Here is a 27836-nt window from a genome sequence, read left to right on the forward strand (position 1 = left end):
GTTACTTTTCCCTTCGCTGTAAAACCTTGGACCAATCATAGTAGCTTTGTGATTACTGACTAAGACTTTTATTTAATTATTTTATAGAGATTGTTTTGCGATATTTCTATTTGTTTCCCGGATAACAGTTCTCTGAATTAATACATTTAAACGATTACACATTATAGTGTATAAATGCATCGAATTAAACGAGCTGTGTTCTGGGATTTGAATGAAACTCAATGGTGCGCTTGTCTTTCTGAGCGCCCAAGCGCCCCTTTAGGAGGACAAGTTTGTGTCCCATAATGAACACTAAACAGATGCCAGCTGATGCTCACACCTCACCTCAAACACTGCGGCATCATCCTATAATCTCTGTCTCTCTCTCTCTCTCTCTGTCTCTTTCTCTCTCTCTCTGACACATTTCTGCGAGTGAGTGTTTAAAAAGGCGCGGATCTAGTAGCCGTGGGTTATTCTCAGTTCTCCTCATACTGCATGACCATCACAAAGGTAAGAAAACCCATAATTATATATACACTTAGCTGTAGTTTTCCAGACTGTGTTCCAAACTGTGTTTTTTATGTCATTTTTTATTATTATTATTATTATTAGAGGCTATTTTATTGACGGTTGATAGAGCGAGTTTAGGAGACCTTAGAACATCATTTGATAAATTGCCAAAAAAGTGTAGAGTTGATCATTCTACCAGTTCATTGTAGAAGGCTTTCTTTTATAGGCTAATTCAGATTGTTTTCTTGTAACCTATCTCATCTTATGTGGTCTACTGTGTTCATTTTGGTAACACAGCATTAAGGTCCCATTAGTTTTAATGCAGTGACATAACTAACAATGAGCAATACATTTGTTACATCATGAGTTTGATTAGTTAATTAAAATTAATAAAAGCTTTAGAGATAGGCCTATTTTTACTGTTAGTACATGTTAACTTATAGGCTAGTTATCTAATGTCAACACATGAAAACTTATTATAAAATGATATTTGTTTTATTGTGTTTATTTACTTTTTCATTATCCCTTCTAGAGCTGAACTGACACTTACATGTGATGTATTTCTGTAGCGCAAATGCTTTCACTGCACACCTTTAAAATGAAGGATAAACATTTTTTTTATTTATTGACAGATATATTATCACATTCATTAAAGAGATAGCCCTTGAAAAATGAAAATGCAGTCGTCGTGTTCATTTTTGGATGAACTATCCAGTTAAGTGTCCATTTTCCATTTGTGACTATTACAACCACAGTTTTGATAATCTGAATACAATTTATTATTTTTATCAGACAAGTAACCTGGACATGAATTCTAATTTTAGGCTTACTCTTTGAAAATACTAAATCAAATAATCATTATCATAATCAGTTATCATAAAACACATGTCTGTCAGACCACTAATGTTTAGTTGAATTGTCTTGAATACTTTCATTCTTTAATATTAAATGGAGGAAATGGCCTGGCTGTATTGCTGAGTGAGACAGACCGACACTCAGGGGAGGCCAGGTAAAGAAAGACAGTTCAGAAGGGTTGCTAGGTGTCAAAGTCCTGAGGGTGAAACATGTCAAAGAGAGGTGTGGTCGTGTTCAGACACGTCCATGAGCCATGAGTGCTGCTATAGTCTGGGTCTTTACCTGGACACATATGACTCTAGCTCCTCTGTCCAGTATTGTTTTCTGTACATTTGCAACCGTTCAGTGATAATTCTCAGCATAGGCTGAGTGAGGAGTTTGATTTGTTGGTTGATTTCAGGTCAGGTGAGAATACTGTAGCAAAATATTTTTTATGAGCATCTGTACAGGGTGAAAAGAACAATGCCAATTAGTATGCTTAACCCTCTTTCTTACTCGGAAAAGGTTTGGTTGAAGCTGCATTGATGAACAATACACAATTGTATATAATCCATTTGCTAGCACTGTCGTCACACAAGTAGCTTTAGATAAAAGTGCCAGTAATTCACCTTGGTGAGTGTTTCGAATTGTATTTATTTATTATTATTATTATTATTATTATTCGTTTAGCAAATACATGAACTAATATGTTCATGTATTTTAATCACATGTCCAGAGCCGCTGAAGATGTAGCACATTTGGTGTTTATGGCCCCATCAGCATTCTTTGCTTCTTTGTTTTGCATTCTATATTTTTATTAAATACAACTGTGCGCTGTTTAAAATGAATCCCACTCTTGGTGTGAACAGATCATTTGTTCATTATTTGTTCCATTTTGTATTTGGTTGTAAATAACTGTAGAAGTTTCTACTCAAATAAGAAGTTACATCAATATCTTGATATTCAAAGATCTTGGAATTTTTTTACTTTTCACTTCTAGCTTTTTACCTTCAGTTGATGACCTTAGTGAAAGGTCATAGATGAGTTAAGGCGGTCAATTAATGGACTAGCAGGTTATTGTTGAACAGTCAGTTAAGGAGGTTAAACAATACACTATCAGTTTTTTCTATGATTTAGAAAAAAAGTTCACCAAGACTACATTTGTTTGATCAAAAATAAAGTAAAAACAGTAATATTGTGAAATATTCTTACAAATTAAAATGACTTTTTTTTCTGATCATTCAGAAATCATTCTAATATGCTGGTTCGGTATTGTACATAAAAAAACAAACTCAACTCTAATTGATGACATTAGCTCGGTCTTGACCTGACAGGGAATCAATTCACAGAGACTGTCTTTCATTTTGTCTTGCTTTTGGTGAAGTTAGACATTTGTGGATGGAAATGCACACCCATATATTGATTCAATGTTTTTTTTTAGAATGGCAGTCCATCACTCAGTTGTTGAGCTGTTGGGCAAAGAAACAAGTCTGCATATTCTCATCAATAATGTTAGGTTCTCTTGACATAATCGTAATACGTAATGCTATTTTCCTTGTCCAAATTTAATTTGATCATTCAATAAATAACAATTTCTCATTCTTCTAAAAAGATAATGTCGGAACATGTACATAATTCTTGTTGAGCAAATAATAAATTAGCAATGCCAGAAATCTTCTTATAAGCCTTCTTATAAATATTTCATTCTTATACACAGTTAATTTGAACTGTGATCTTGACCTCTGAAGAATGGTACTATGTGTGCAGTAATAAAATATAGGTCCTCAACAATTAGCACAGAAACCTCAATAACAATCAACAAACATCATAAAAAAGAGCTTGTAACCCATACAAAACAAATAACTTACAATGGTGACAAAAACATAAATCAACATAAATCAAGTCAGGAAACATCAAAACAATCCTGACCACCTCATTTATTCATGCTGCAGCTTACAAACCCTTAACAAATAAGCAACATATGAAACAACTCTTATATACATACATGCTGTTTCATAGTGTGTGTGTGTGTGTGTGTGTGTGTGTGTGTAGAGAGAGAGAGATCCATCCGTCACCAGTTTGTTTTATTTTTAGCTTCACATTAAAGTTACTGTACCCACTCTAAAACCCATCAAGGAGCCTTTCCCAGCATCCTCTCTTCTTAAGTGGGTTATTGAATGGCATGGAATCTTCCTGACTTCACATCCCTCTGTAATGCTCAAGTCATTATACAGTTTGTGTGTGCAGCACATCCCTGCTTTGTATTAGTCAATAAACATATTGATTTAGTTTCAGGTTTCATAAACTCTTCTGAATGTCGTATAGTGTTTAGATGAGCAGATGGCTGTATTGTTTACAATATAGGATATATAGTTTCCCTCATTTAGGCAGGTGAACAAATCATTAATAGACATTCATGATTTATATCAACAAATTTTATGTGGATCTATTATATAATATACAGTGCCATAATATTATAATACACACTAATACATCACATAAGTTCCCCTTTCATCATCTGTTTGGAGGAGAAATTACAATTTTGTTATGTTGGTAATGTTAACATATATTTAAGAAACAGCAGTTGTTGCACAAATTTAGCACACTTAACTTATGAACTGTAAAAATACTGATCACTGAGTTTCTGAGGAAGCCATAGTTCCTTATTAACATATTACCTTTATTATATAAATCAATACTGTGTCTGCTAGCAGAGTAAAACCGTGGAGCACATATGTACTTTCCACCCATATTGCAAACATTATTATAACCTGTGATTCACTTTGTGAGCTTTGAGTGATGTTGCACAATTTTGACTTAACAAGCAACTATACTATTCATGTTGTGTAATAGCTAAATACATAATCATAGACTGTTTTGTTTCTCAGGAATGGAGATGTTTATATCTGGAAGTTTCTCTTTCAGGACCAGCAGATTAGTGAGCCTCAGTAGCTAGATTTTCTCTCTTAAGAGGAAAATTCAAATGTATGCTTTGAAAGTCAAATTGAACAGTCCCACATTTTGAAGAAAAAAAAGAGCTGTGCAAATGAGTCACGTCCTTCAGCTTTAGCACATTGGTAATATATTTACATTTTTCCTTGCTCAACACATGCATTGACAAACTGTTGCTCACCTTAATGATTTCACCAAACCCAAAAGTAGATCACCTCCTACCAGTCCCAAATAAAGATGTTTGAGTAATTGCTAAGCAGACCGCATGCAGACAGAATGTATTGGGTGGGCATATGCAAAACATGTTTACACAGATGTGTTCTAACCTGGAAATTTAGTTTTTAGCATGGTTGCTTCAGAAACTACTTTTTAATCTCATGTTTGCTTTTTGGTTAGGTTTAGGTTATAGGGTTTAGTGTAGTTGGTACGTTATTTGCTATAGAGCATTAACCTTTTAGCACCACTTACAGGACATTTCATTTCGGAACTGCCACAATATGTACAACAACCAATGTAATATAACGTTGCCAGATTCACATTAATTTTTTTCTGATAAAACCAAATGCTCTTTTAGTGCCACTGACTGGCATTTCACTTTGTAAATGTTTTGAAACATGCAAGAAGAAATGAAATTTCATTGTGCAGAAATATCTTGATTTTCATTGAGCCTGGGCTGGTTTATTTAGTTTATTTGGACTCTAATATTCTTGCATAAATAACTGAATTTTTTTTACTACACTTATACAGGTAAGAACAAGATTTTATTGTAACATTTTGTGTTGAAAGCTGTAGACATGATCAAGCTTTTATCACATTTGTTGCTACAACTGCTATCATGTCACTGGCTTATTTTTGGACTTTAGGGGTGCCAGTAAACAGATACTATTACTGACTCAGTTTCATGATCCTGCGTTGGTGCAATAAAGCAATAAAGTTGTTCGTTTTTATCATTATTTATTCAGGACATGCACTCATTCCAGATCAAACTTCCCCTAAAGATCTTCTTCTTCTTTGCAAGAGTGAAGAGTTGAAACAGGATAAACAAACTCAACCAGACCATCCTAGAGAGCCCATAGCTGACATTTATCATATCAAAAAACACAGTCTTTCTCAAGATTTTAGGGTCAATTAACATAACAACAGTCAGTGACCTGGATACTCCAAGACAATACCAATACCAGTGCCCCATCCTCACAGTCAGGATTTAGTGAGGCCTCAATGGCCCAGACACTGAAACCAGGCGGTGTATTGTCAAAATGCAGATCTCCTCATTCAAGATCAAACACCTTTCCACACTGAAAGATCTGGACCCATAGAGCTTTTCCTCTGTTGTAGCTGGTTATTAGCATAATGTCTGTAATCTCTGCACATTAGTCAGCTCTAAAGGCCTCCAGAAAGCTGTATGTCAAGCTGCTCTCTAATTGCTTGGATAACAGATCCTGACCTCATCACTAATGGTAGTGTGAACTTCTTCTTCTTCTTTTTTTTTAGTGATCAACGTTCACCTGCAGCAAGTCAGCAAAAAGATGCAGTTAGCAGGTTTTTCAGTGATTCCTATCCTCTTATGCCTTGCAGGTGTTCAGTTACTATCTTACCTTCCAGGTGAAACGTGAAGTCATCTGATAGAAGTGATACTTCTCCAACTTCCGTCTTCTCTTTTTAGACTAAACCTGACCTGTGGACTGGACTCTGTCCCTGTGTGTGTTTACGCTTCTCATATTGAGGTGCATCCAGTAACTCTACCACTTTTACGACTCCAGTCCTCATTTCCTGTGTATTTGTTTTACCCTGCTTATTTACATAGCATAAACATATTTCTATCAAGCCTCTGCTGTTCTCAGACAACACTTGGTAATGACCTGAACTTTCCTTGTTGTACAGTAACACAGAAAAACAGCCTTTGCTTCGGCTCAGTTGAAATGTCTGTCTTGCAGCAGACAGATTCAGATTTGAATACCACCAAGAATGGGTGATATGCCAAATATTCACAATACATTCTTTTGGGGGAAAAAATGAACAAAAGCACGCGCATCCAAAAGAATAGAGAAACTAAATATAGGTCCTTGAACAAAAATAGAAAAAATAGGTTGTCACACCACAGCTCCATGGAATAAATTATTATTTAAAATCTTGTGAATATTGCAGTGGTTTTAATCTTTCCTTGCCTCACAACTCATAAGTATGAGAGTGTTTAGAGAAATATTTTAATCGCTTTATACTAAAGCAGTAAAAATGCCATTATTGTTTGTGCGATTCATTCCTGTGAATAAATTCAAACTTGTCTATTTCACTGAATAGATTCATAGTCTGATTCAATAGTTTGTATGCATGATCACTAAGTCTTTGTGTGACTTATTTCAGTAAATGTTTCAGTGAAAATGTTTATACCTTTGGCTGTTCATTAGAAGTTTGTTATATTAGTGCATATGAGTTCAAATAAATAAATAAAAATTAATAAAATAATAAATAAAAATCAGAATAAAAACATTTCTTTAAAAGCAATCTTAAAGCAAATAATACACAAATGTCAATATATTTATTGAATATAGAAGTATTAAGACATTTTAACACCCTAGCCCTATTGATGAATGTACAGGAAATCAGTGTGGAGAATTTGTCCTATCTTTCCTTCACACCTACCCATCCCCTGTGTTTTCTGCTGTGAGGCGCCACCCATTTAGGGAGTGTGCACACATGATCTCTTACCTGCTTCGCTCACAAACACTGGACGTGCTGCTGGCATTCTGTCCACATTTACTGAGGCTGCAGGGCAGAAGTTTACCATCTGTTTTCTCACAGTCTTTAGGATTTTCTTCCTTTATTGTCATATTTTCTTTGTCTGTGATGTTTTACAAGAGATCTTAAATGGAATAACTCTGCCTGCGGAAGTGGCAGATAGGGATATTTTCTCCAGTTTTATTTCTGCATCTTCACCTCTGTTCTCTCAGGTCTTCGTGTGCTCAACACAGACAGAGTGAGTAGTTGCCACAATTAATTTTGATGTTACTTTGTGATTCAGATATATTGCATTCTCACTTAAATGAACCATTCAGATCTTTAAAAACTATATTAGGCCACATGGAGTTTGGAGAGATATTATAATGCATACTATACTATTATAGTTATGGTACTGATACTGTTACTATTATTATCTGCATGTCAAGGCTTAAACTTTTTTGGTTATGTTAATGCAGTAATTGATATAAAGACACTGTAAGTTAATGTGGTGTTGTAAAGGTGTAAAGCTACAAACAACAGGAAAAAGAAAAATATAATAATTGTAAACTTTTCGTCTAGAAATATGGATTTAAATGTCATGTTCCACATTGTGTCTGTCTGGATGACATCTACTCTTAATGTTTTAGTTACTTTATTAATTATGCTTCAAACATTAATAAGAGGGTTGTGGTATTGTCATGATTTTGATATCTATTGTTACCTACCACCACACCCACACTAGATAATCCATCACTTGGTTAATTATTACACCAGCCTTTGAAAGCTGAACAACTCAAACATATACAAATCCTGCCACAGAAGATATGCTGATATATTTAACAGTGTTGCAGTGTTTCATGCTCTCTATTTAACTTCAATATATTTTAGTATGGATTTATGTTTTCTAATAAATTATCAGGCATAGAATATAGTGTTAGGATACTTGTTGTTCCATGCTTGGCCTGTATTGTCTAGTTAAGACTGTTTTTCCGTCCAGAATGCATTGCATTTAAGGGAAGATTAGTATGTTAATCTCAGGTGTGTATCAGGTTAATATGTGCGTTGTTTTGTGTGTACTTCGGTATACTATGGAATCACCTGAACATTTTTAGTTGCATATAGTTGCAGTTCCAGTCAGGCAGCTATAAACCGTCAAATCTGTAACTGCTATCTGTTTTAGTCACCATATTCTCCAGAATTGGATCTCCACACTCAGAATTCAGTTGCACACAACTCGGATATGTAAATCAAGTTAAGTTTAAGTTTAAGTTTCTCTTTTATTGTCTCCCTTAGGAGAAATTTGTCTTATAGGCAACCGGGAGAGCAGATCAAACATACAAAAAAAATAAATAAAGGTTGTGGAAACACCAGACTTTCTGCAGTTTGATCTTGCTAGTACCTGTTAACTTTATCCTTCAATCAAAACCAGTCATGCTGTTTTCACAATGCATTTATCTACACATTCATCAGGGTTGTTGCAGACATTTCTGACAGGCATTTTGTGAATTTGTGAAGCTGTTGGAAGTTGGCTAGTGAGATTTTTCTTCATTGTTTCCTGCAGAGGGTGATGATTATCAGTGGTGGACGCATTTAGCCCTATGTGACGTCTGTTTTTATATAGTTTATCAACAGTATAAACTTTTATATTGTTTGGATTAACTAGCCGAGTAGACAGATATGAATGTTTATTCATAACCATACTGAAAATAAGTAAATATTGTTAGCTGATGCTAACTGTCTAGCTAACAAGCTTGCTGGTGTTAAGTTGAGGCAATTTTTAGATATAAACTCCAAATATTTTTATTCAACCACCTAGATAGATTACATCTGGGGGAAAATAAAGGCTGTGATGTTCAGAACATGGTTAACTACAGTAATTATCAAAGTGGGAAGTGATGCCCTCTGGGGGCATTTGGCCAGGGGTGTTTTTACACCACAGACGAGGTTTGAGAAGAAAAAAATCATTATGAAAATATAATTATATTTTCCTTAAAATGTTCTTCCTAACTTCAGGCGTATATGACATGCATTCTCATGTCATATATGTTCTGCAAAACAACAAGCTTTAAAACACGTTTTTTCTTACTGGTGAAAATCAGATGGTCAAATCTGTTTTCTATCAGGTATATCGCAGCTTCACAGTGAACATTACTACATTACTCTCGTCAACGTAGTCCATATCAACAACAAAAATATATCTTGACTCCATATAGTGGTTATTTTGGGAAAATCCCATGTATTTTGAGAAGTAGGATTATAAAAAAGATGTGCTGATATAAAATTAAATTAAGTAGCCTATATAAAATGGCAAAATAAATCTATCTATCAGTACTTTTTTACTTAAGTACATAAAAAAATCGAGTACTTTTGTACTTTCACTCGAGTAAAATTGAAAAAGGAGTACATTTACTGGAGTAATATTTTATTATATGTATCTGTACTTTTACTCAAGTACTTGATTTGTGTACTTCGTCCACCACTGATGATTATTATGCCCACGTGGAAATTTTTATGGGGTAGCTGAGAGTATCATCAAAAATTTGCTATAAAATGTAATAATCAAACATGTATCGGATGGATATGTGTAGATATTTTTGAATGTGAGTTAGAATTCTGTGGAAATCTGTGTAGCTCTCTGTGGAATTGTGCAGGTTAAGATTATGTACAAGTCTAGTGATAATTGATTCACCTGTAGATGTTTTTTTTCTTTCAATTAATTTGAACTTTTTGCTCATCGAAGAATCCTGAAAAAATTAACCAAAGTTCTCATAAAAATATTAAGCAGCACAACTTTCTTGAGTACCAAGTCAGCATATTAGAATTATTTCTGAAGGGTCATGACTCATGTGACACTGAAGACTGGAGTAATGGCTGCTGAAAATTCAGCTTTGCCATCACAGGAATATTAAAAGTCTAAAATACATTAAACTAGAAAATGGTTATTGTGAATTATAATCATCTTTCACAATATTAGTTTTTTCCCCTTGTATTTATTGAAAAAAAAAATACATAAATACATTTAGCCCAGTGTCCTTCTTTAGACAAATGTGGACATTTAAGGCTATAATAATATATGTGAATAGATGACTATGCTATATATTGAATAGAACACTAACAACACCTGTTTTATTAGTAATTTTAGTCAAATTATTGCAGTTTTTGTTGCAATATTATTATTATTTCAGTTTTTTGATGCACACAATAGCATATTTCACTCTTTGACCTGGAGGCTGCTATATTTGCGTCATGGACATTCCTTTCCAGTTCCCTCTTTTAAAGGGGTCATATGATGCTATTTTAAAGATCATTATTTTGTGTATTTGTTCAAAAAACACATTCTTTTTCAAATACTGTACATTATTGTAGGTCCTCTATGCCCCACCTTTCTGAAACACGTAGTTTTCAACAAAGCCCCCACTTTTGACAAGCGCAGTCTTCTCTGATTGGCCAGCTGACCAGGGCATTGTGATTGGCCGAACACCACAAGCACACGTCGGAAATGTAACGCCCCTTACCATAATCGCCAGCTTCAGCTTTCAAAGTAAATATCAAGACAGTTAATAATGTCGTTAATTTTACCATCAGTTCAACCCCGAAAGGGCAACAGAGTCGCGTGACAGACACAGTGATGATGCAGTACACAAGCCGCGGTTAAAACAGCTTACTTGCTATGATTTCTGACAGGCAGTTCACTCTCCTGTGATGTGACCCTGTTCCCCTCATACACACACACGACGCATTACTCTGCGCTGTGCAAAACTCCGCATTTGAACAGTCAATAGCAAATACTTAAACTAATAACAAAACATACTTACAGTCGCTGATTCAGAAGCACTAGATTGTCATCGCAAAGTCGGAATTTACCCTTTTTTTTCTTAGAAATAGCCTTTGTGCACAACCAGCCTTGTACTCTTCTAGGTTCAAAAAACTGTCGTCCATAAAATTCGTTGCACAAATTCGAACATCTGGATTGTGCTGTTCTGTTGTAAATAAATCTTAAACAATGATTCCTAATTGCATCTACGTTCGGAAGGCCAAATAAAGTGCTTTTGCTTTCGCACTGAAACACACACCGTCTCCCTGACATGGCTGCGGCAACACTACCGCTGTTACTGAAGCCATGCATTTGGGCGGCATTATGCTAATATTTCCACATAGTGACGTAGACATGTGGGGGCGTGTTAGAATGAGCCGTTTTAGGTAGGCGTGGCTGACTCTTAACTTTTATAAAGAATATCTCTTTGGATTTGAGACTTTAGTCTTTGCAACTTTACAGATCTTCTTTATGCACCAAGAGCTTGTAACACTACAAAGAGAAAGGAAAACTTGAAATCACATCATATGACCCCTTTAAGATCCTTTGGAAAAGTAATAAATGAAATCATAATAAAAAAACACAATACCAGGTGGGGCATTTGTAGATTAGAAATGAGTATCGTCTCCATTTGTCAGACTGTGTCCTTAATCTTTACTGATTAGTTGTTGCAGGCCAAGTAACTTTTATGTTTGTGTTCTGTTACATTTCATGATCTTCATTGAATATTAGACTTACCCAGAAAAATACTCTTTCTACACAGAACTTTCAGAAGAACTTTAAAAAAATGTGTAGGCCCCCGTAGGCCTGTTTATGTCTTTTTCAAAACTTGTGCCATTTTGGCATCGGCAGTAATGTCAAATGTGTATCTATCTTCTGTTTCAATCTAGATGACATGGCGTCCTCAGTACCGTAGTTCCAAGTATCGCCATGTGTTTGGGAAGCCGGTCACAAAAGAGAACTGCTATGATGGTGTCCCCATCACCCGGAGTGTTCATGACAATCACCTCTGCACCGTCAACCCTCGCTTTATCGCCGTCATCACTGAATGTGCAGGGGGTGGGGCCTTCCTGGTACTGTCCATCAATCACGTGAGTGAAACGCGTTCATATCTTTGACTAGCACTGATAATATATGGACTTTAAATGCTTTTAATACCCTCCTGTTGTGCTTGCATTATTTAGACCCACGTTAAATTTTCAGACTGATTGAAATACTGGTTAACTATTTCCTTCTTGAAATTCTTTGAATATTTCTCATTTAGGGTCATGAATGTGCATGGGTAAAAGACGAAAAAGGGTTTTTAAGCATCAAATCAATAAGTCTAATACTGCTTTGAATTGTTATTGTTATGTTTCAGTACATTAGAAAGTGTCCAGTTCAATTAATTATTTTTTTTCTGCGGAAAAAAATAAATATCATACATTTTTACCATGATTTACAGAAAACTGACACTAAAATGTAATTCAGTGTAACAATCTTGTCAGGCATATTTACCACAAGAATCAGTTTATGACATTATAAAATGTCATTAGTATTTCCCCAAATACTATACTATTCCATTTTGGCCATTTGTCAGCAATACTTTTTTACTCATTTAAAATGCACTACAATTTAGTATGCTCACTTATTCTTTTATATATTTTAATATGTACAGGTCAGAATAAGTATGTTGTTTCAATTTTTACATAAATATAAGTGTTACACTGAATGAAAATGTACACCGATCCCACATTTTGACATTTTATTATCCCAAAACTTATTTGAAACCTTAAAAGTAGACACTTTACTTGCATTTAATGTGCTTTCTATGTATATAAAATCACTTTTGTAAAATTTATTTTGATGCAGACATTTAAATGTCTTTGACCCACTTGCAAAGTTTCAACATACACTACAATTTTTGTTACTTTTGTGTTGGGGTCAAATTGTCAAATCATTTTTTTTTTCACAAATTTAATATTTTTCATTCTCTGACAAGCTACAATAGAGGTTTTCTTGTTTTAGGAAAGTCATTACTGTTTTCACAGTGTACATTTTTGGTAAATTGGATGGAAACAAATGTAGGTCTATTTGACCCGTGACTCAAATTTGCACCCAGTTTTTTAACATAATAGGGAGGTTAAAGGACAACCTGGTGAGTTACATAAGTTACAGTATCTTATGCATCACTTTTCTTTAGGGCAAATGAAGACCTTTTTATCTGCATATTTATGAGTTTCTATTATTTTACAGCCTAACATACAAAAATAGCTTCTCACACTTTTTCTTTCTGTCACACACACCCTTCTACACGCTTACCTGTTCTGACACACTTTAGCTCTCTGTGTGATTTTATTGGTCTGTTGACTGTCTCATGTTCAGTCAGATACTGTATTACCTCATGTCTCAAGAATGGCACAGGTTACATGAAAGCCTTGAGGCATCTTTCTGTATTGTCTGTCTCTTCTCCTTTCCCCCAACATTAAATGTTGTCTAAAAAAAGTGGTGTTATATTATTGTTAACTTAAGTGCACAATTAAATGTGCTTTTGTAGCAAACAACATATAAAATAAAGTGGTCTGACCACACAATACTTAATACTAAGTTAATGCATGTTTCAACATTTCAACATTTTAGTGCCTTTACCCAGAACCAATGCCCACAGTTGCCAGTTTAGATATGAAAAATGATAAAGTCAAGTTTCGTCACCTGTTAACTGAGTCATTTGTGTTACGTAATTGTTTTTTGGCTACTGAAGGATGTTCTCCTTGTTGAGACTTGTGTCTTTTGCAAACACATTTCTATGCTATGATTCTTGGTCAAACTTGCAATGACTTAGATCTAGTTTTTTTTTGTGCTACACTACAAACAGTCTCATCTGGATCTTGTTTTTTAGTAAAATATCTAAATAACTGTATAAAAAGTAAATTGAGAAGCATTTTGGCTCGTTTTCTTTTTCTGACTGTTGAATGTATAATTGAATATAAGTGTTCTCAACAATGTTGTCACTTGTTTTAGTGAGATTTATATTTAAAACACAAATACTGAAAACAGCTGAATGTTTTATATATACTATATACTTTAGTGTCACATGATCCTTCAGAAATCATTCTAATATGTTGATTCAGTGCTTAAGGAACATTTCTTATTATTAATGTTGCTGAACTGCTTATATCATTGTGGATTCTTTGATAAATATAAAGTTCAAAATAACAGCTTTTATATGAAATAGAAGTCTTGTGGAACATTATAAAATTATGTATTTTCCATCACGCTTGTTCAATTTAATGTGTCTTTCTGTCTTCTTACTGTCCCCTAATTTTTTTAAACTGTACAGTTTTTAATTGCAAACTTTTTTTTGAACACTGAAAATAATATTAACCTAAATAATTAACTGGTTTTATTTGTCAAATATACGATTTAAGATTAATATTCAACTTAAATACATTAAGTTATAACATTTAAGATAATCGCTGATTACAGCTTTTTAACTCTGTAGATAATTTTATCAGCACAGACTAACTAGGCCATGCTAAATATACTTCAAACCTTGACCCCATGATTGTCTTCTCTATATTTACACAAATATTGGTGTGTAATTATCTGTGTGTCTTCTCAGACTGGCAAGGTTGATCCTCATCATCCGAAGGTTTCTGGTCACAGAGGCAATGTACTTGACATCAAATGGAATCCTTTTAATGACTTCTGCATAGCATCTTGTTCAGAGGACACCACAGTAAGTGTGGACATATAGTGTGTGCATACACTCAACACCACAAATTCAGACTGGTTCATGTTCACATTTTACTGACTAAAATGGATCTGATTATCTCATATCATATCCCACTTTCTACCTTCAGATCAGTAGCTGATTTCAGACAGAAGTTCTTGTTACATTTTAACATTGTGTTCACATGTATACAGTTTATCATTTGTGCCCATGTTTGTTGTTCAGGTAAAGATCTGGGATATCCCTGAACATGGTGTTTTGAAGAACATCACAGTGCCTCGGAAGGAACTGCAGTGTCATTCACGACGTGTCGGACTTATTGAATGGCATCCCACTGCTGACAACATCATTTTCAGTACTGGCTATGACTATCAGGTACTTAAACTACACACATACTTTCTCATGGAATGAAGACAGACAGGATTTCTGAGAACTGGCCCCCAGGTAGACATTTAAAATATTCACAGGGATAATAAGCTCTTAGCACACATCACTGTTTAATAATCCTAAACTTCCTTTCCAGTGGCCAGAGTCGAAATAGTTGTATTGTTTCAGTGTGTGAGCGAAACAAATAAAATACTTAAATAATATTTAAGGATAATGGTTTAGTTATTACTTAAATGTATTTTAAAAAGAAAGAATAAAAGTTTATTTATGATTTATCCTCTGCTCTCCAGCAGAGGATAAAGCATAAATAAATAAAACATAAACCGAACAAAAACGGGGAAAATACCACTATATTCGTGGGTAAAAGTTGCAAATCTAGTACCACATATTAGGAATATCAGGGTTTAATAGTCTTTAAATACCATTAGGAGTTCATTTTTAATGTTAAAATTGTAAACCAGCAGCTGAGTATTGGTATATTTAATTTATAACCTGAAAGAGACCCAAAAATCTGCAGTGACCTTATTAATATTGGAAGAGAGGCTGAGGGATCTCTTAAATAAGTGATTATTCAGTATATAAATTTAATATAGCTGTATCCGCAGTGAATGTGCCTCATAGTATGTAGTGTTCAACATTACATCCTGAGTCAGTTTTTCTATACTGAAACTTGTTTGGTCAAGAGAAATAAAATAGGGCAACACCGACTTTTTTAATCTAGCTATTATAATAGATGCTTATTTTTATATTAAACACTGAGCTCTAATATTACCCTTTATGTACTATATTTGTTGTCTTTTTTACAGCCCTATGAGTATTTACTTTTATTTTAGATCTGTAGTAATTGTATAACGATATAATATGATCAGAATAATTAAATAGTTGTTGTCCCTGGGTGTAGATTAAAATTTTAGTGATTCCTTTTTTATCAAGAAACAGAGCTAACTGTTTAGGTTAATCTAAAGTTAAATTAGATTTAAATATAATATAATGCTACATGCACTTTTACAAGTTGTTTGAACTGAAATGTGTGTTGGCAGTGTGTGTATACAACCACCCTAAAATGATAAAAATCCACCCAGTAGTCTTTTGTTAATCTACTAAAATCTTTACCCCTTTCTCAAATCGAGCCGATCTCAGATGCCTGTCTGTGTGACGTCACACAGACAGGCCCCTCCCACGATAGTTCGATTGACAGTAGCGTTTCAGCACAGACTGAACTGGCGTCTTAACTTAGACCCGCCCTGAGTGAGCTGTCATCAGTCCGCCATTGTTTCACCGCTGGAGCAGTTGTAGACAAGCATGACTCCTAAGCGATTGATGCCTTCTGTTGTTGGATGTAATAATGAACATAGCAGTCGTCGTTTAATACCGACATCTGAGCCGCTGAAGACGCAGTGGATTATGTTAGTTTTTTAAGGGAATGCGCCCCGATCTACATAAATGCGTCTATGTTCGTGCAAATCATTCGTGATCCAGCTTCACCTACAGAAGAAGTGAGTGTAAGGTTTTTTTAATGAATCTTTGCAAATCGCCTTTCCTAATGTGCTAATTAGCAAGTTTCAGGATGAAAAAAACTGTTTACTAAAGTAAACAGTCCCTCAGAGAGCAGCTCGGAAGAGATCAGTAGAGCTCATTAACATTTAAAGGAAAATGCTACAAATCTGCATGCTCTGAAAAGAGCTGTTTTTGACAGGATAAAAAAGGTGTTTTTTTACACTACCATTGAGAAATTTTAACCAAACTGTGTTACAGACTTTTCATTAAGACCCTAAAGAATCATATCAACTTGTGGAAAATGGGCATCCTATGACCCCTTTAAGTTAAAATAAACATCTGATGCATTTTTGTGTCTGGATGTGTTTCTATAGTCCATATTACAGTACATTTCTTGCTCATAGCCAGACCGATTTGTTGTTTCTAAATCGTGATTTCTTGTCTAAGTAGTGACTTCCCACCTCCATTTGTTGCCCATTGCCCTGCTCCCAGCCCCCCTTAGAACAAAAGTGGTTTTAAGCATCACTGTTTCCCAATCTTCTTATTCATGGTCCCCCTGCCCTTTCCTCACTTTTTTGTGTTTGAGTTTTTTTTTGTGTTTGCTGTCCTGAGGCAGTGAAGGTGGGTGTAGAGCAACAGCCTTCACAGCGCATATGCACACTCACAGTATCTCGCATTCCTTGCACTGTTTCTGCAGTAACTGTAGGATTCTTACCTGTAAAATGTCTCTACAAAAAATGATAGAGTGTAGTGTGTATAAAAACTGATTCCCACAGTAAAGAATGAAATGTTCTGCCCCAGTCTTAAGCTGATTTTAATCAATGAGATCTAAACTTTGTGTGGAGGAATAATTTATATTCTTTAAAGAAAAATACAGCTGAAATTTAATTTGCAGTGGTGCCATTCAGAGGTTGGTAAGATTTTGAACGTTTTTGACACTATTTATTATGATCAAAAATACAGTAAACAGTAATATTGTGAAATATTCTCATGATTTAAAATAACTAGTTTCTATTTGAATATATTTTAAAATGCAATTTATTTCTGTAATGGCAAAGCTATATTTTCAGCAGCCATTAGCAGCCCTGCCAATCTGTACGCATTTTGTACGGAACAAAAGTGGTTTTAAGCATCACTGTTTCCCAATCTTCTTATTCATGGTCCCCCTGCCCTTTCCTCACTTTTTTGTGTTTGAGTTTTTTTTTGTGTTTGCTGTCCTGAGGCAGTGAAGGTGGGTGTAGAGCAACAGCCTTCACAGCGCATATGCACACTCACAGTATCTCGCATTCCTTGCACTGTTTCTGCAGTAACTGTAGGATTCTTACCTGTAAAATGTCTCTACAAAAAATGATAGAGTGTAGTGTGTATAAAAACTGATTCCCACAGTAAAGAATGAAATGTTCTGCCCCAGTCTTAAGCTGATTTTAATCAATGAGATCTAAACTTTGTGTGGAGGAATAATTTATATTCTTTAAAGAAAAATACAGCTGAAATTTAATTTGCAGTGGTGCCATTCAGAGGTTGGTAAGATTTTGAACGTTTTTGACACTATTTATTATGATCAAAAATACAGTAAAACAGTAATATTGTGAAATATTCTCATGATTTAAAATAACTAGTTTCTATTTGAATATATTTTAAAATGCAATTTATTTCTGTAATGGCAAAGCTATATTTTCAGCAGCCATTAGCAGACCTGCCAACCTGTACACATTTTGTACGCTGGTACAATTTGTCACTCTAAACTACGCAAAAATCTAGTGACGCTTCTGTCCACGCGCAGTATTCAAAACAAGCAACAGAAAAAGATGAAGTTCAACCAATCAGAGCGGGTTTTTTTGGGGGGGGGTTTTGCATTTAAATAATTTCTGCATTTTATTTCTGTCCTAGTAGCCTATAGTTTATAGTTTCAGTTCAAAGCGGCTCGCGCTCGCCCCGTCAGATGCTCTGACAGAAAGGCTGCGTGTGAGGCTGACAGAGACTCGCTGTTTAATGTGTGTGCTTTTTATTATTTTCATTTTTAGTTTAGTAACTTTAACTTCTGCTTTAAAAGGATTATTTTTGTTTTTAGAGTGCAATGTTACAATGTAATGTGATTTTAACCCTTTTTTGCACATAATATATGCCTACATGCTTACATTCACTTTATTTGTTTAATCCAAATATGAAATACCGAGATATATAGGCTACCATATACCACAAATCAGCCAAAAAATACAGAGATATGAATTTTTGCTCATATACAGAAGTGTACTGGAGTTTTAATTCAAGTGTACTAGGTTTTTTTTTTTATTATAGCATTAAACTTTAAAGCCCGGTTATTGAACAGTATAGTGTACATGCATTAGATGTCAGTAAATGTGACTTAATTTACCTTAAGTGTGTTTTGTTTGTGTGTTGATGTGTAGGTTATGGTGTGGAAGCTTGATGTTCCTGAACAGGTGATCAAGAACCCTGTGCGGTCCATCAGTGTGCACTCAGATGTGGTTCTGTCCATGTCCTTTAACACAGACGGCAGTTGGCTCGCCACCTCTTGTAAGGACAAGAAGATCAGAGTGATTGACCCACGTACTGGCACCCTTTTACAGGTGTGTTGCCTTTAGCCTGATGTTCTTCTCTATCTGTCATGCATATGTTTTTGAGGCTTATATTTTTATTATTATTCTATGCAACTTTAACCCAGTAATTAGTCCTACACTTAATTTCAATTATGAGCTGGGACACACACAGCATATCATATGTGTACTTGCACAGAAATGTACTTCCCCTTGGCTGCCCCTCTGACACCACACATCCAAAACTAACACCTTTAAAACCTTTACCCAGAGGTCAGCAGCAACTCAGAGTCTTACATTCACACTGTAGTGTCTCTTCATGTCACTCAGATGAACACAAGACTTCAGTTCATGATTTGTCATTTTATAGGACATGGTTGATTGATTTTTTTTCACCAAGTATATTTTTTATCAAAGGGAATGTGCATTTATTTAAAAATCTTACTGAAGTGTAATGTGTGATTTCAGGAGACCAACTGCAAATCACACAAAGCCAGTAAAGTGCTATTTCTTGGAAACCTGAAAATGCTCCTCTCTACGGGCAATTCACGCTGGAACCATCGTCAGATTGCACTATGGGATCAGGTAGGTGATTCTCAAAATAGGCTTCTTTATTTGTATAAAAACACACAGTCTTCTTTTTAGGGCAAATTTTTCATTTATTAATTGAAATAAATTTGCGATCTGAGCAACAATGGCTAGCCTGCTTATAAAACAAGACCGTAACCATGTCTTGAACATTAGGGAACCATTTTCATATAATGGTATAAAGTATAAAAGAATAGAATAGAATGGTAAAGGAAATAGTAGGTCTAATTCTAGTAGGGTAATCATTTTGAACTAATTGCAAACAATATTTTAAAATTTGAACTAGTGCTGGGCAACGATTAATCGCATCCAAAACAAATGTTTTTGTGAACATAATATATGTGTGTGTACTAGGGGTTGCACCGACTAATCGACTAGTCGACTTCAATGCTCTGCCATGACGCTTTAAGCTTGACGTCGACTAGTCGCTGGTCCTATAGTGGGCGCCACAGGATAAGAAATCTTTGAAGGACTTCCACATTTACGCTCTGTTTCCAAACGGTTCAAATGACAAATAAATGCATATTCTGAAAGCGCTCCAGAAGTCATGTGTGATTATATTACTGGATGCTCGAAATTGAACGGGAGAATGCACGTTTTAAACAGCTTATTGCACAGGTAAGTTAATCGCCGGTCTAATCTAATGCGCTGCTACACTGTAACGTACACACATAGGCTACAGACAGTAGCGCGTACATCACACACACAGAATCATTCAGCGCGGAAATGTATTGTCAACACTGTTCTGTGATTTCTCAATAAAATAGCTTAGAAACTGAAAAGTTCAAGCATTTATTTCTTAATAACTAAATTCCACAGCTTCACTACTAGTAGAGAGACGCTGCCAGGTAGAATTAATTCACACACGCAATCGCTCTCACTAATGCATTCATATTAATGTAATCTTTACTGTGCTACTTTATCTGTATCTGATTTAGAATGAGCAGAAATATGTGAGAAATATAACGACCCAAATACAAAATAACTGATAAAAAAGCTGTTATAGGAGCAATAGCCATGTTGGCAGCGCTGTGTCATATGCCATAGCTGTGCACAAGGTGTTTATCACAGCTCCAGACTTATTTGTTCATTAATGCGTGCGCTTTTGTGCTCCTCAATCAACGGGAACGTCTAGGTTACTTGTGTAACCCTCGTTCCCTGAAGGAGGGAACGGAGACGTTACGTTCCGTCGCCACAGTTGCTGTACCACCGCTGTACGGCCGGGGCACGTAGTCTCGGCTCCTCAGCGAAAAACTGATGTGCGTTTGCACGTGCTCTCCTTTTATACCCGCGCTGTGGGGCGGGGTGCACGTGGCGAAACACGCACGCCAACTGTCATTTGCTTGTTTAGTCAACACTCGAAGGTGATTGGGCTCTTGGGCGAGATCCCAATTCGTCAGTCACGACTGACGTAATGTCTCCGTTCCCTCCTTCAGGGAACGAGGGTTACACAAGTAACCTAGACGATTTAGCCCTAGTGTTACAATCATGACATAGCAGTTATTTTACTGACCTTTACAATGCAATTCATCTATCTTCCTGAGACGAGTTAAATATGGATCCAATGTAGTAATAACTTTTCATTGGTATTTTTGGTGGTTTTGCTTTAAAAAAAAATAATAACATAAAATTGTAATCTAACAGTATTAGCTATATTAAGTGCCAAAATCATATGTACGTGTGTGTTCTGCAGGAGGACCTCTCTCAGCCATCTTATTCAGAGGACTTGGACGGCTCCTCTGGTGTTCTCTTCCCGTTTTATGACCCTGACACACACATGCTTTACATAGCTGGAAAAGTGAGTACATATAACCTAAACTACCAAATCGGCAAATAGTTTTTTACTGCTGTATTGATGATACAGGTTATTAATGGATAACACAATGCTCCTTTAATCTTTAGGGTGATGGAAATATCAGATACTATGAAATCAGCCCAGAGAAGCCATATGTGCACTATTTGACTGAATACCGGTCTCTTCTACCACAGAAGGGAATGGGTGAGTACTCTATGTATAGTTTACATGTATACACACACAAAAACATGACACAGACATATTTATACTAATTGTACATTTTTGTAGAGAATGTTCAGCTTCATCTTCATCACTTAAAAAAGTGCACTTTGTAGTAACGTCAAATGAAAAGTTTAAAGTACATATCAAATCATTGTTTTAATAATCGTACTTTATGTGCTGGCTAACATAAGCTCATTTAAAATACTTGATTGTAATTTTAACTGTAGTGTGTTATTTGATATTAACTGTATATTAATATATTAAAAGTAATATGTTTGAAATAATTGTGACTTAAATCAGAACATGTATTTGCATTCTCTTCCAGGTGTCATGCCAAAGAGAGGTCTTGATGTGTGTTCCTGTGAAATCTTCAGATTCTACAAGCTAGTGACAATCAAAAGTCTCATAGAACCTCTATCCATGATTGTTCCACGAAGGGTATATATACAATTCTGTTCACATGCATTCAAATACAAAAAAAGAAATATGACAAAAAGTCGAGCTAGTTCTCACTTTACTATGCTATCCTTGTTGATGAGGATCCCTAGCAGTCTCACAGATGTTATTGTGTTCTGTTCTGCAGTCAGAGTCCTATCAAGAGGACATTTACCCCATGACAGCTGGGAACAAGCCTTCCATGACAGCAGATGAGTGGATCAGTGGTCTAAACAAAGGTTTGAGTCTAAAAAAAAAAATATATATATATATATATATATATATATTTATTTATTGGTTGTATGTTTTGGGTCTCATATGCTCACCAAAGCTTCATTTATTTGGTCAAAAATACACTAGAAACAGTAATATTTTGATATATATACTAATATAATATTTCATATTTGATATCGGCCTAATATTTTTCTGGAAACTATGATAAATCAGGAGTCTTTGAAAAATAGGAAGTTCCAAAGAACAACGTTTATTTTAAATATATATATTTTTTTTGTAACAAGTTTTTATTGTCACTTTTAAATCAGTTGCATGAATCCTTAAACCTGCAGTCCGTAACTTGTTTTGGTAAAAAATTATCTGAATATCAATATTTGAGCAAGTACATAACCAGCTTTCGAAACCATCGCCTTACTTAACGGTCATCTTATAATAATGTTTTCTAATTTGAGTGGTACGGGTAGGCTTTCGCGGGAAATTCGAGCATGCCGCTGCGTCATTACGTCACGTCTGTAAACATAAAGAAGTTGTCCCGGCTACTAGGCTATCGCATGTGAGGATCCTGCAGGTGGCAGATCGTTTATAGCCATTTCTCACAGCAGCTGGAATAATTAAATGTATCATTTTGATGGCAGATTGTAATCCATAAAGGATTATGTGTTTATGAAACACATGTGAATGAAATGTAATTATATTCCAGTTATAAATGTGCTTCTGATTACAGATAGTCTGGGATTACAAAGATTTGTATTTAAAGAAAACCAGTTCGAAGGGAGCATAATTTCCTTTTTGGGTTAAAAGAATTTCTTAATATGAAATTTGAGTGGTATAACAATTAGAGATTAGACTGTACAGAAATTGAAATCTACTCGCTTAGTAGTCACGCAATGCTGATGTTGTTTTAACGTTAACAATTTGAGAATAAAGTATAACAGTAATAATAATTTGCACGGTTTGATGTGATATGAGCTAACCAATCTTTAGATTAAAGCACCGTTGGTAGCGCGATTTATTGTAATGCTTTTTTCCTCAGTTGGTCAGAACAAACGTGGCAGACTTGTTACTTACTTGTTCAGATGACAATATCCGGTGAAAATGCTTATTTGAGTCATATATTCCAAGAAATAGGCTAGAATAGCCTATATCCACACCGGTGCGGTGACTGACTGACACACATACTCCTCAAAACATTAGATTCATCCGCAGCACAACCCAGCAAGGAAGATAATTCCGCACACAGCTGCAATTGCAGGTTTTCAAACAGAGATGGCGACAAAAAGGCTAAACTTACGGACTGCAGCTTTAATTATTTTTTTTAAATGGTTGTTTGTTTATGCATTATTGCTAATGTCATAGAAATAATACAACAGTTTTTTTAGTGATTCAGAGAATAAAACTTAATTACTTCCTCTGCAGGTCCTGTGATGATATCTCTGAGGCCTGGAAGTAAACTGGACTCATATGTGGAACTGGGCTCAGGGAAAGACCCAACAGACTCGATGGAGACACAGCATTCTCGTAGTCGGCCAGGACTATCACTGCTGATTCAGGAACGGCTGGATGCCAAAGAAGGGAACGCACGCAAAGTATACCCCCCTACCTCGCTGCTCCCATCCACAGATGAAAAGAGCAGCTCTACAACCTACGTCAGCAATGGAAAACTAGATTCCACGCACTGCTCGCCACCAAAAACAGAGAATGAGGTATACTACATATAGCTTAGCAGGTATCACCCTTAACTAAGGGGCTACGTGCATAAAAAGGTTTCATACTTCCTCTAATGTGTGTTTATGTATGTGTTTCTGCATATAGCTACGACAAATGTTTTATAAGCAGCAGGAAGAGATCCGAAGGCTGAAGGAGCAGCTTAACCAGAAGGATGTGCGGATAAAACAGTTGGAATTGGAGATCAAAAATGTGAGAAACTCACAAGCCAATCTTTAAAAGAAACTGTAGTACAGTACACTGTCAAAAAACTTGTCTGCTTCACTAACATTCACATAAAAATGTTCTGCCTCATGAATTATGCTGTAAAGGTGCAGTCACATTTACAGAAGTCCAGTCATTTCTAGAGGAATCCTTGCGATCGGGAGTTTCGTTTGATGGCAAAACAGTTCCCCTCAGAGTTTGTGTTTAAGTTGGTCACACGAATTTGAGTCATTGACCAATAGAAAGCTGCTTGGATTGAAAGTGACTCTGGGCTTCATGCATCGCTACACTTGTGACAATGGACAATAGACCTTTTTTCCCACGAAATTTCGCTAATGTGACCGCGCCTTAAGGAAACACATTGGTTACATCCACATTTCTAGTGTCTCTTTATGGAAAGTCATTCCTTGTATGCACGTTTTGTGCACATATATACTATACAACCTTCATGGAAATTTGTATTAGACTTTAGCACTATGCAAACATTTTTTTTTTAGCTTGTGATCAGACTTGTTTAAATGTGTTTTTTTTTTTTTTTTACTATTTTTTAAAAATGGTCTAAATGAGCATATGTGTGTTTTGTTTTATAAATTGGGTTATTTGAGATTTTGCTCGAATATAATTGTAATGAGATTTATTTTTCAGATTAATTTTCTATTTAAATTTCTGTGCAAATGGATGAGTGATGTGGGATGAAAGTTTAATAATAATTATGCAAATGCAGATTTTTAGAACAAAGGGAGGTAAATTTGAAAATGTGAGTTCTACACATGTGCATTATCATCTTATGTTTAAGATATTTCGTTTTCTGTTTGTTGAAATGCTGATAAAAGAGTTTACCAAATCCCAGCATGCACTGAAGTGGTAGCGTTGTGGGAACTGGCTGGGGTTCACACAATATCTAAGGAAAGTCCAGTTTAGGTTCAGTAATTCCTTCAAGCATATGGGCCATCCACTGACAAAATCCTATTCTGCAACATGCTTGCTATGAACTGCCAAACTGTTCAAAATGCATGAAAGTACCACCACATTTTATTGGTTTACTGTGTTTAACTCAAAATTACAGTTTTAAAAAATAGTCGTCCATTAGGAGCCTTTCACAAATTTGAACAAGCCATCCTTTTTACAAATTATTTGAATAATGTTCTGTTTATATATGGATCTGTATATGCACACGTCAGAATATATAATCGAATAAGAGGTTAAAGATGCTATTTTAAGTGTTGTTGCTGAAATATTTCAAGATATTTACTAAATGTTGTCCAAACAACCTTGATTGCAGTCTTGTCTTTTTTAATCGTAAACTAAAATAAATACACTAATTTGGGCTATCAGATAAAATAGCCAAATAAAGAGGCTTTTGGAGACTCAATAAGGCGTTCAAATAAATGATTGCCACAACTATACTTGACATGGTTTCATTTGTTAACATTAGTTCATATGAACTAACAATGAACAAGACTTTTTATATTATTTATGAATCTTTGTTAATTTCAACATTTAATTTTTTTTTAAATCAAAAGATGTAACATTAGTTAATGGACTGTGAACTAACATGAAGAAAAGATTAACTGTTTTATTAACAGACATTGCTGAAGATAATAAATGCTGTTGTGTTACAGAAAAACATACAATGATTAAAATATAAAAGTAATGTGTCATGGATAAAACCTTGATGATCTTTATAATAACCAGACAAAACTATTTTATTTCATGAAAGAAAACTTGGTTGCTGCCTTAGTTTAATCTAAAATGGGCCACTTTATTAACTGAGATATATGTTCATAATTTATTTTAAGACTGGTCAAGTATTTTCGAAAGAATCCAGATTTAAGCCTGGATATGTCATTTTCAATTGTGCGTCATATACAAAAAAGTTTCTATGAATGAGCAAATGTGTGAATCACAGGGAACCACACACACACACACACACACACACACAAACAGCCCTTAGATGGCTCTTCCATTCTTTTTTCACAAATTGCGGGAATTTCATTGGATTGTATCGGTCTCTGTTCCACCTGCCACTCATATTTAAAATAAATTGTGACTGGTATCCATTTCCAGGCAGTTTGGGTGATATTCATGCCTGCCTCTCAAACACACACAGCTTTGACAGACTGGTCAAAATGAATTGAAAATATATGCAATTTATTCAATTCAGTAAATGCTGTTTAAATGCATGTTATTTCCTTTAAATTGCTAATTCATCTGTATTGTAACACTCAAATTCACACAGACACAAACACATTTAACACATTTCTTGTAATGCCATATTCAACAAAACTAAAGAGGTGTTGACATGGAGAGTCTGACATTTATATCTAAGTATTACTAGAATCAGAGTATGATTTATATATACTGTTGAATTGGCCAATTAAAAGATTATGGGAGTGAGAATCTAGAGGGGCATGCAAAGTTCCTGATTGTTTTCTCCAGAGTGAAAAACACAAATCCGTTTACATGTTGCATTATTGATTTTCAACAGATTTCAACATTTTCATTGTTAAATGATTTCATATAATTTATTTTAACAATTTTGAGACATCTTCTGGCCCCTTTGGAAGTTTACTCAGGCACCCTAAAGTGGGTCCCGGGCCCTTGGTTGAGAACCTAGGTGTAATTTGTAGCCTTGCCTGTGTTTATAAGAATACAGTAGTGTTGCAGGTGTGTCTAGCCCACTGAAAATGGCAATACAAAAGTAATAAGTCCTAAACAAACCATATAAACAATTTGCATTTTACAATGGGTATATATTACTAGGGCTGTCCAAAAAAAATTAGAATTTCGAATATTCGTCGAATTTAAAATAAAAATCCCCATTTTAGGTGTGCGTCAGGCAGCCTTATCAGTGGTTCACGAAATGCGACGACGAAGTGTCATAGTATTTTAATGCTTTTGTTAGCCTATCCAGTTGAACCCACTAGATGCGGCGCTGCTACGTTGTTCATTCAAAATATTGTGGAAAAAGAGAAAATCAATGCGGAGATGATGTTGTTTACGTCAAAATCGAAACCAAGCCGTTCACACTGAACGCATATTTAGGCCTATCACATTTTCTAGAGGGACATCTATCACCGTTGCACTCGCGTCTTCAGAATATACAGTATATACATCAGGGCTGTCAAAAAGAAATTAAAATTTCGGATATTCGTCGAATTTAAAATAAAAATCCACATTTTAGGTGTGCGTCAGGCAGCCTTATCAGTGGTTCACGAAATGCGACGACGAAGTGTCATAGCATTTTAATGCTTTTGTTAGCCTATCCAGTTGAACCCACTAGAATTCAAAATATTGTGGAAAAAGAGAACATCAATGCGGAGATGATGTTGTTTAGAAAGCCATGTCAAATTAAAAATGATGGCGGTTTTTCCCCATCCTACTGCATCTCAAGTTTTTAAACGAAGAAAGTACTCTTTGTGATTGGTTTTCGGTCCTTTGTAATGAACTATACATACTAGGGATGTGCATCTCATGACTGAGATGATACGATACGCATCTCGATGCATAGCCAACGATACGATACATTAAAGATAGATATGAAGCAGCTACCGATGCGATGAGATACGATTCACCCCTATTACAATGCAGCGCGATCCGATTTCGATTCGATTCGATTCAACACAATGTGATTCGAGACAATATGATGCAATGGAAAAAATATGATCACTTTTA

The 27836-nt window shown here is 35.2% G+C and overlaps 1 protein-coding gene across 2 annotated transcripts; it reads left to right on the forward strand.

Moving 5' to 3' along the window:
- Positions 1-327: 327 nt before the first annotated feature.
- Positions 328-24663, forward strand: coro2aa (coronin 2Aa). Of its 2 annotated transcripts, XM_016285335.1 has the most exons (13): positions 471-489; positions 7224-7249; positions 11698-11898; positions 14409-14525; positions 14745-14894; positions 18812-18991; positions 19427-19543; positions 21240-21344; positions 21449-21545; positions 21889-22001; positions 22147-22237; positions 23649-23935; positions 24045-24663. In XM_016285335.1, exons 3-13 carry the CDS (start codon positions 11698-11700, stop codon positions 24174-24176), a joined length of 1590 nt encoding a protein of 529 aa, XP_016140821.1. In that variant the 5' UTR covers positions 471-489; positions 7224-7249; the 3' UTR covers positions 24177-24663. The 2 variants fall into 2 exon arrangements, with proteins under 2 accessions (XP_016140820.1, XP_016140821.1); XM_016285334.1 differs by lacking the exon at positions 7224-7249 and having other exon boundaries at positions 328-489.
- Positions 24664-27836: the final 3173 nt, after the last annotated feature.

The sequence above is a fragment of the Sinocyclocheilus grahami genome, unplaced genomic scaffold (assembly GCF_001515645.1).
Source record: "Sinocyclocheilus grahami isolate Dianchi unplaced genomic scaffold, SAMN03320097.WGS_v1.1 scaffold196.1, whole genome shotgun sequence".
In the NCBI taxonomy this organism is placed as follows: Eukaryota; Metazoa; Chordata; class Actinopteri; order Cypriniformes; family Cyprinidae; genus Sinocyclocheilus; species Sinocyclocheilus grahami.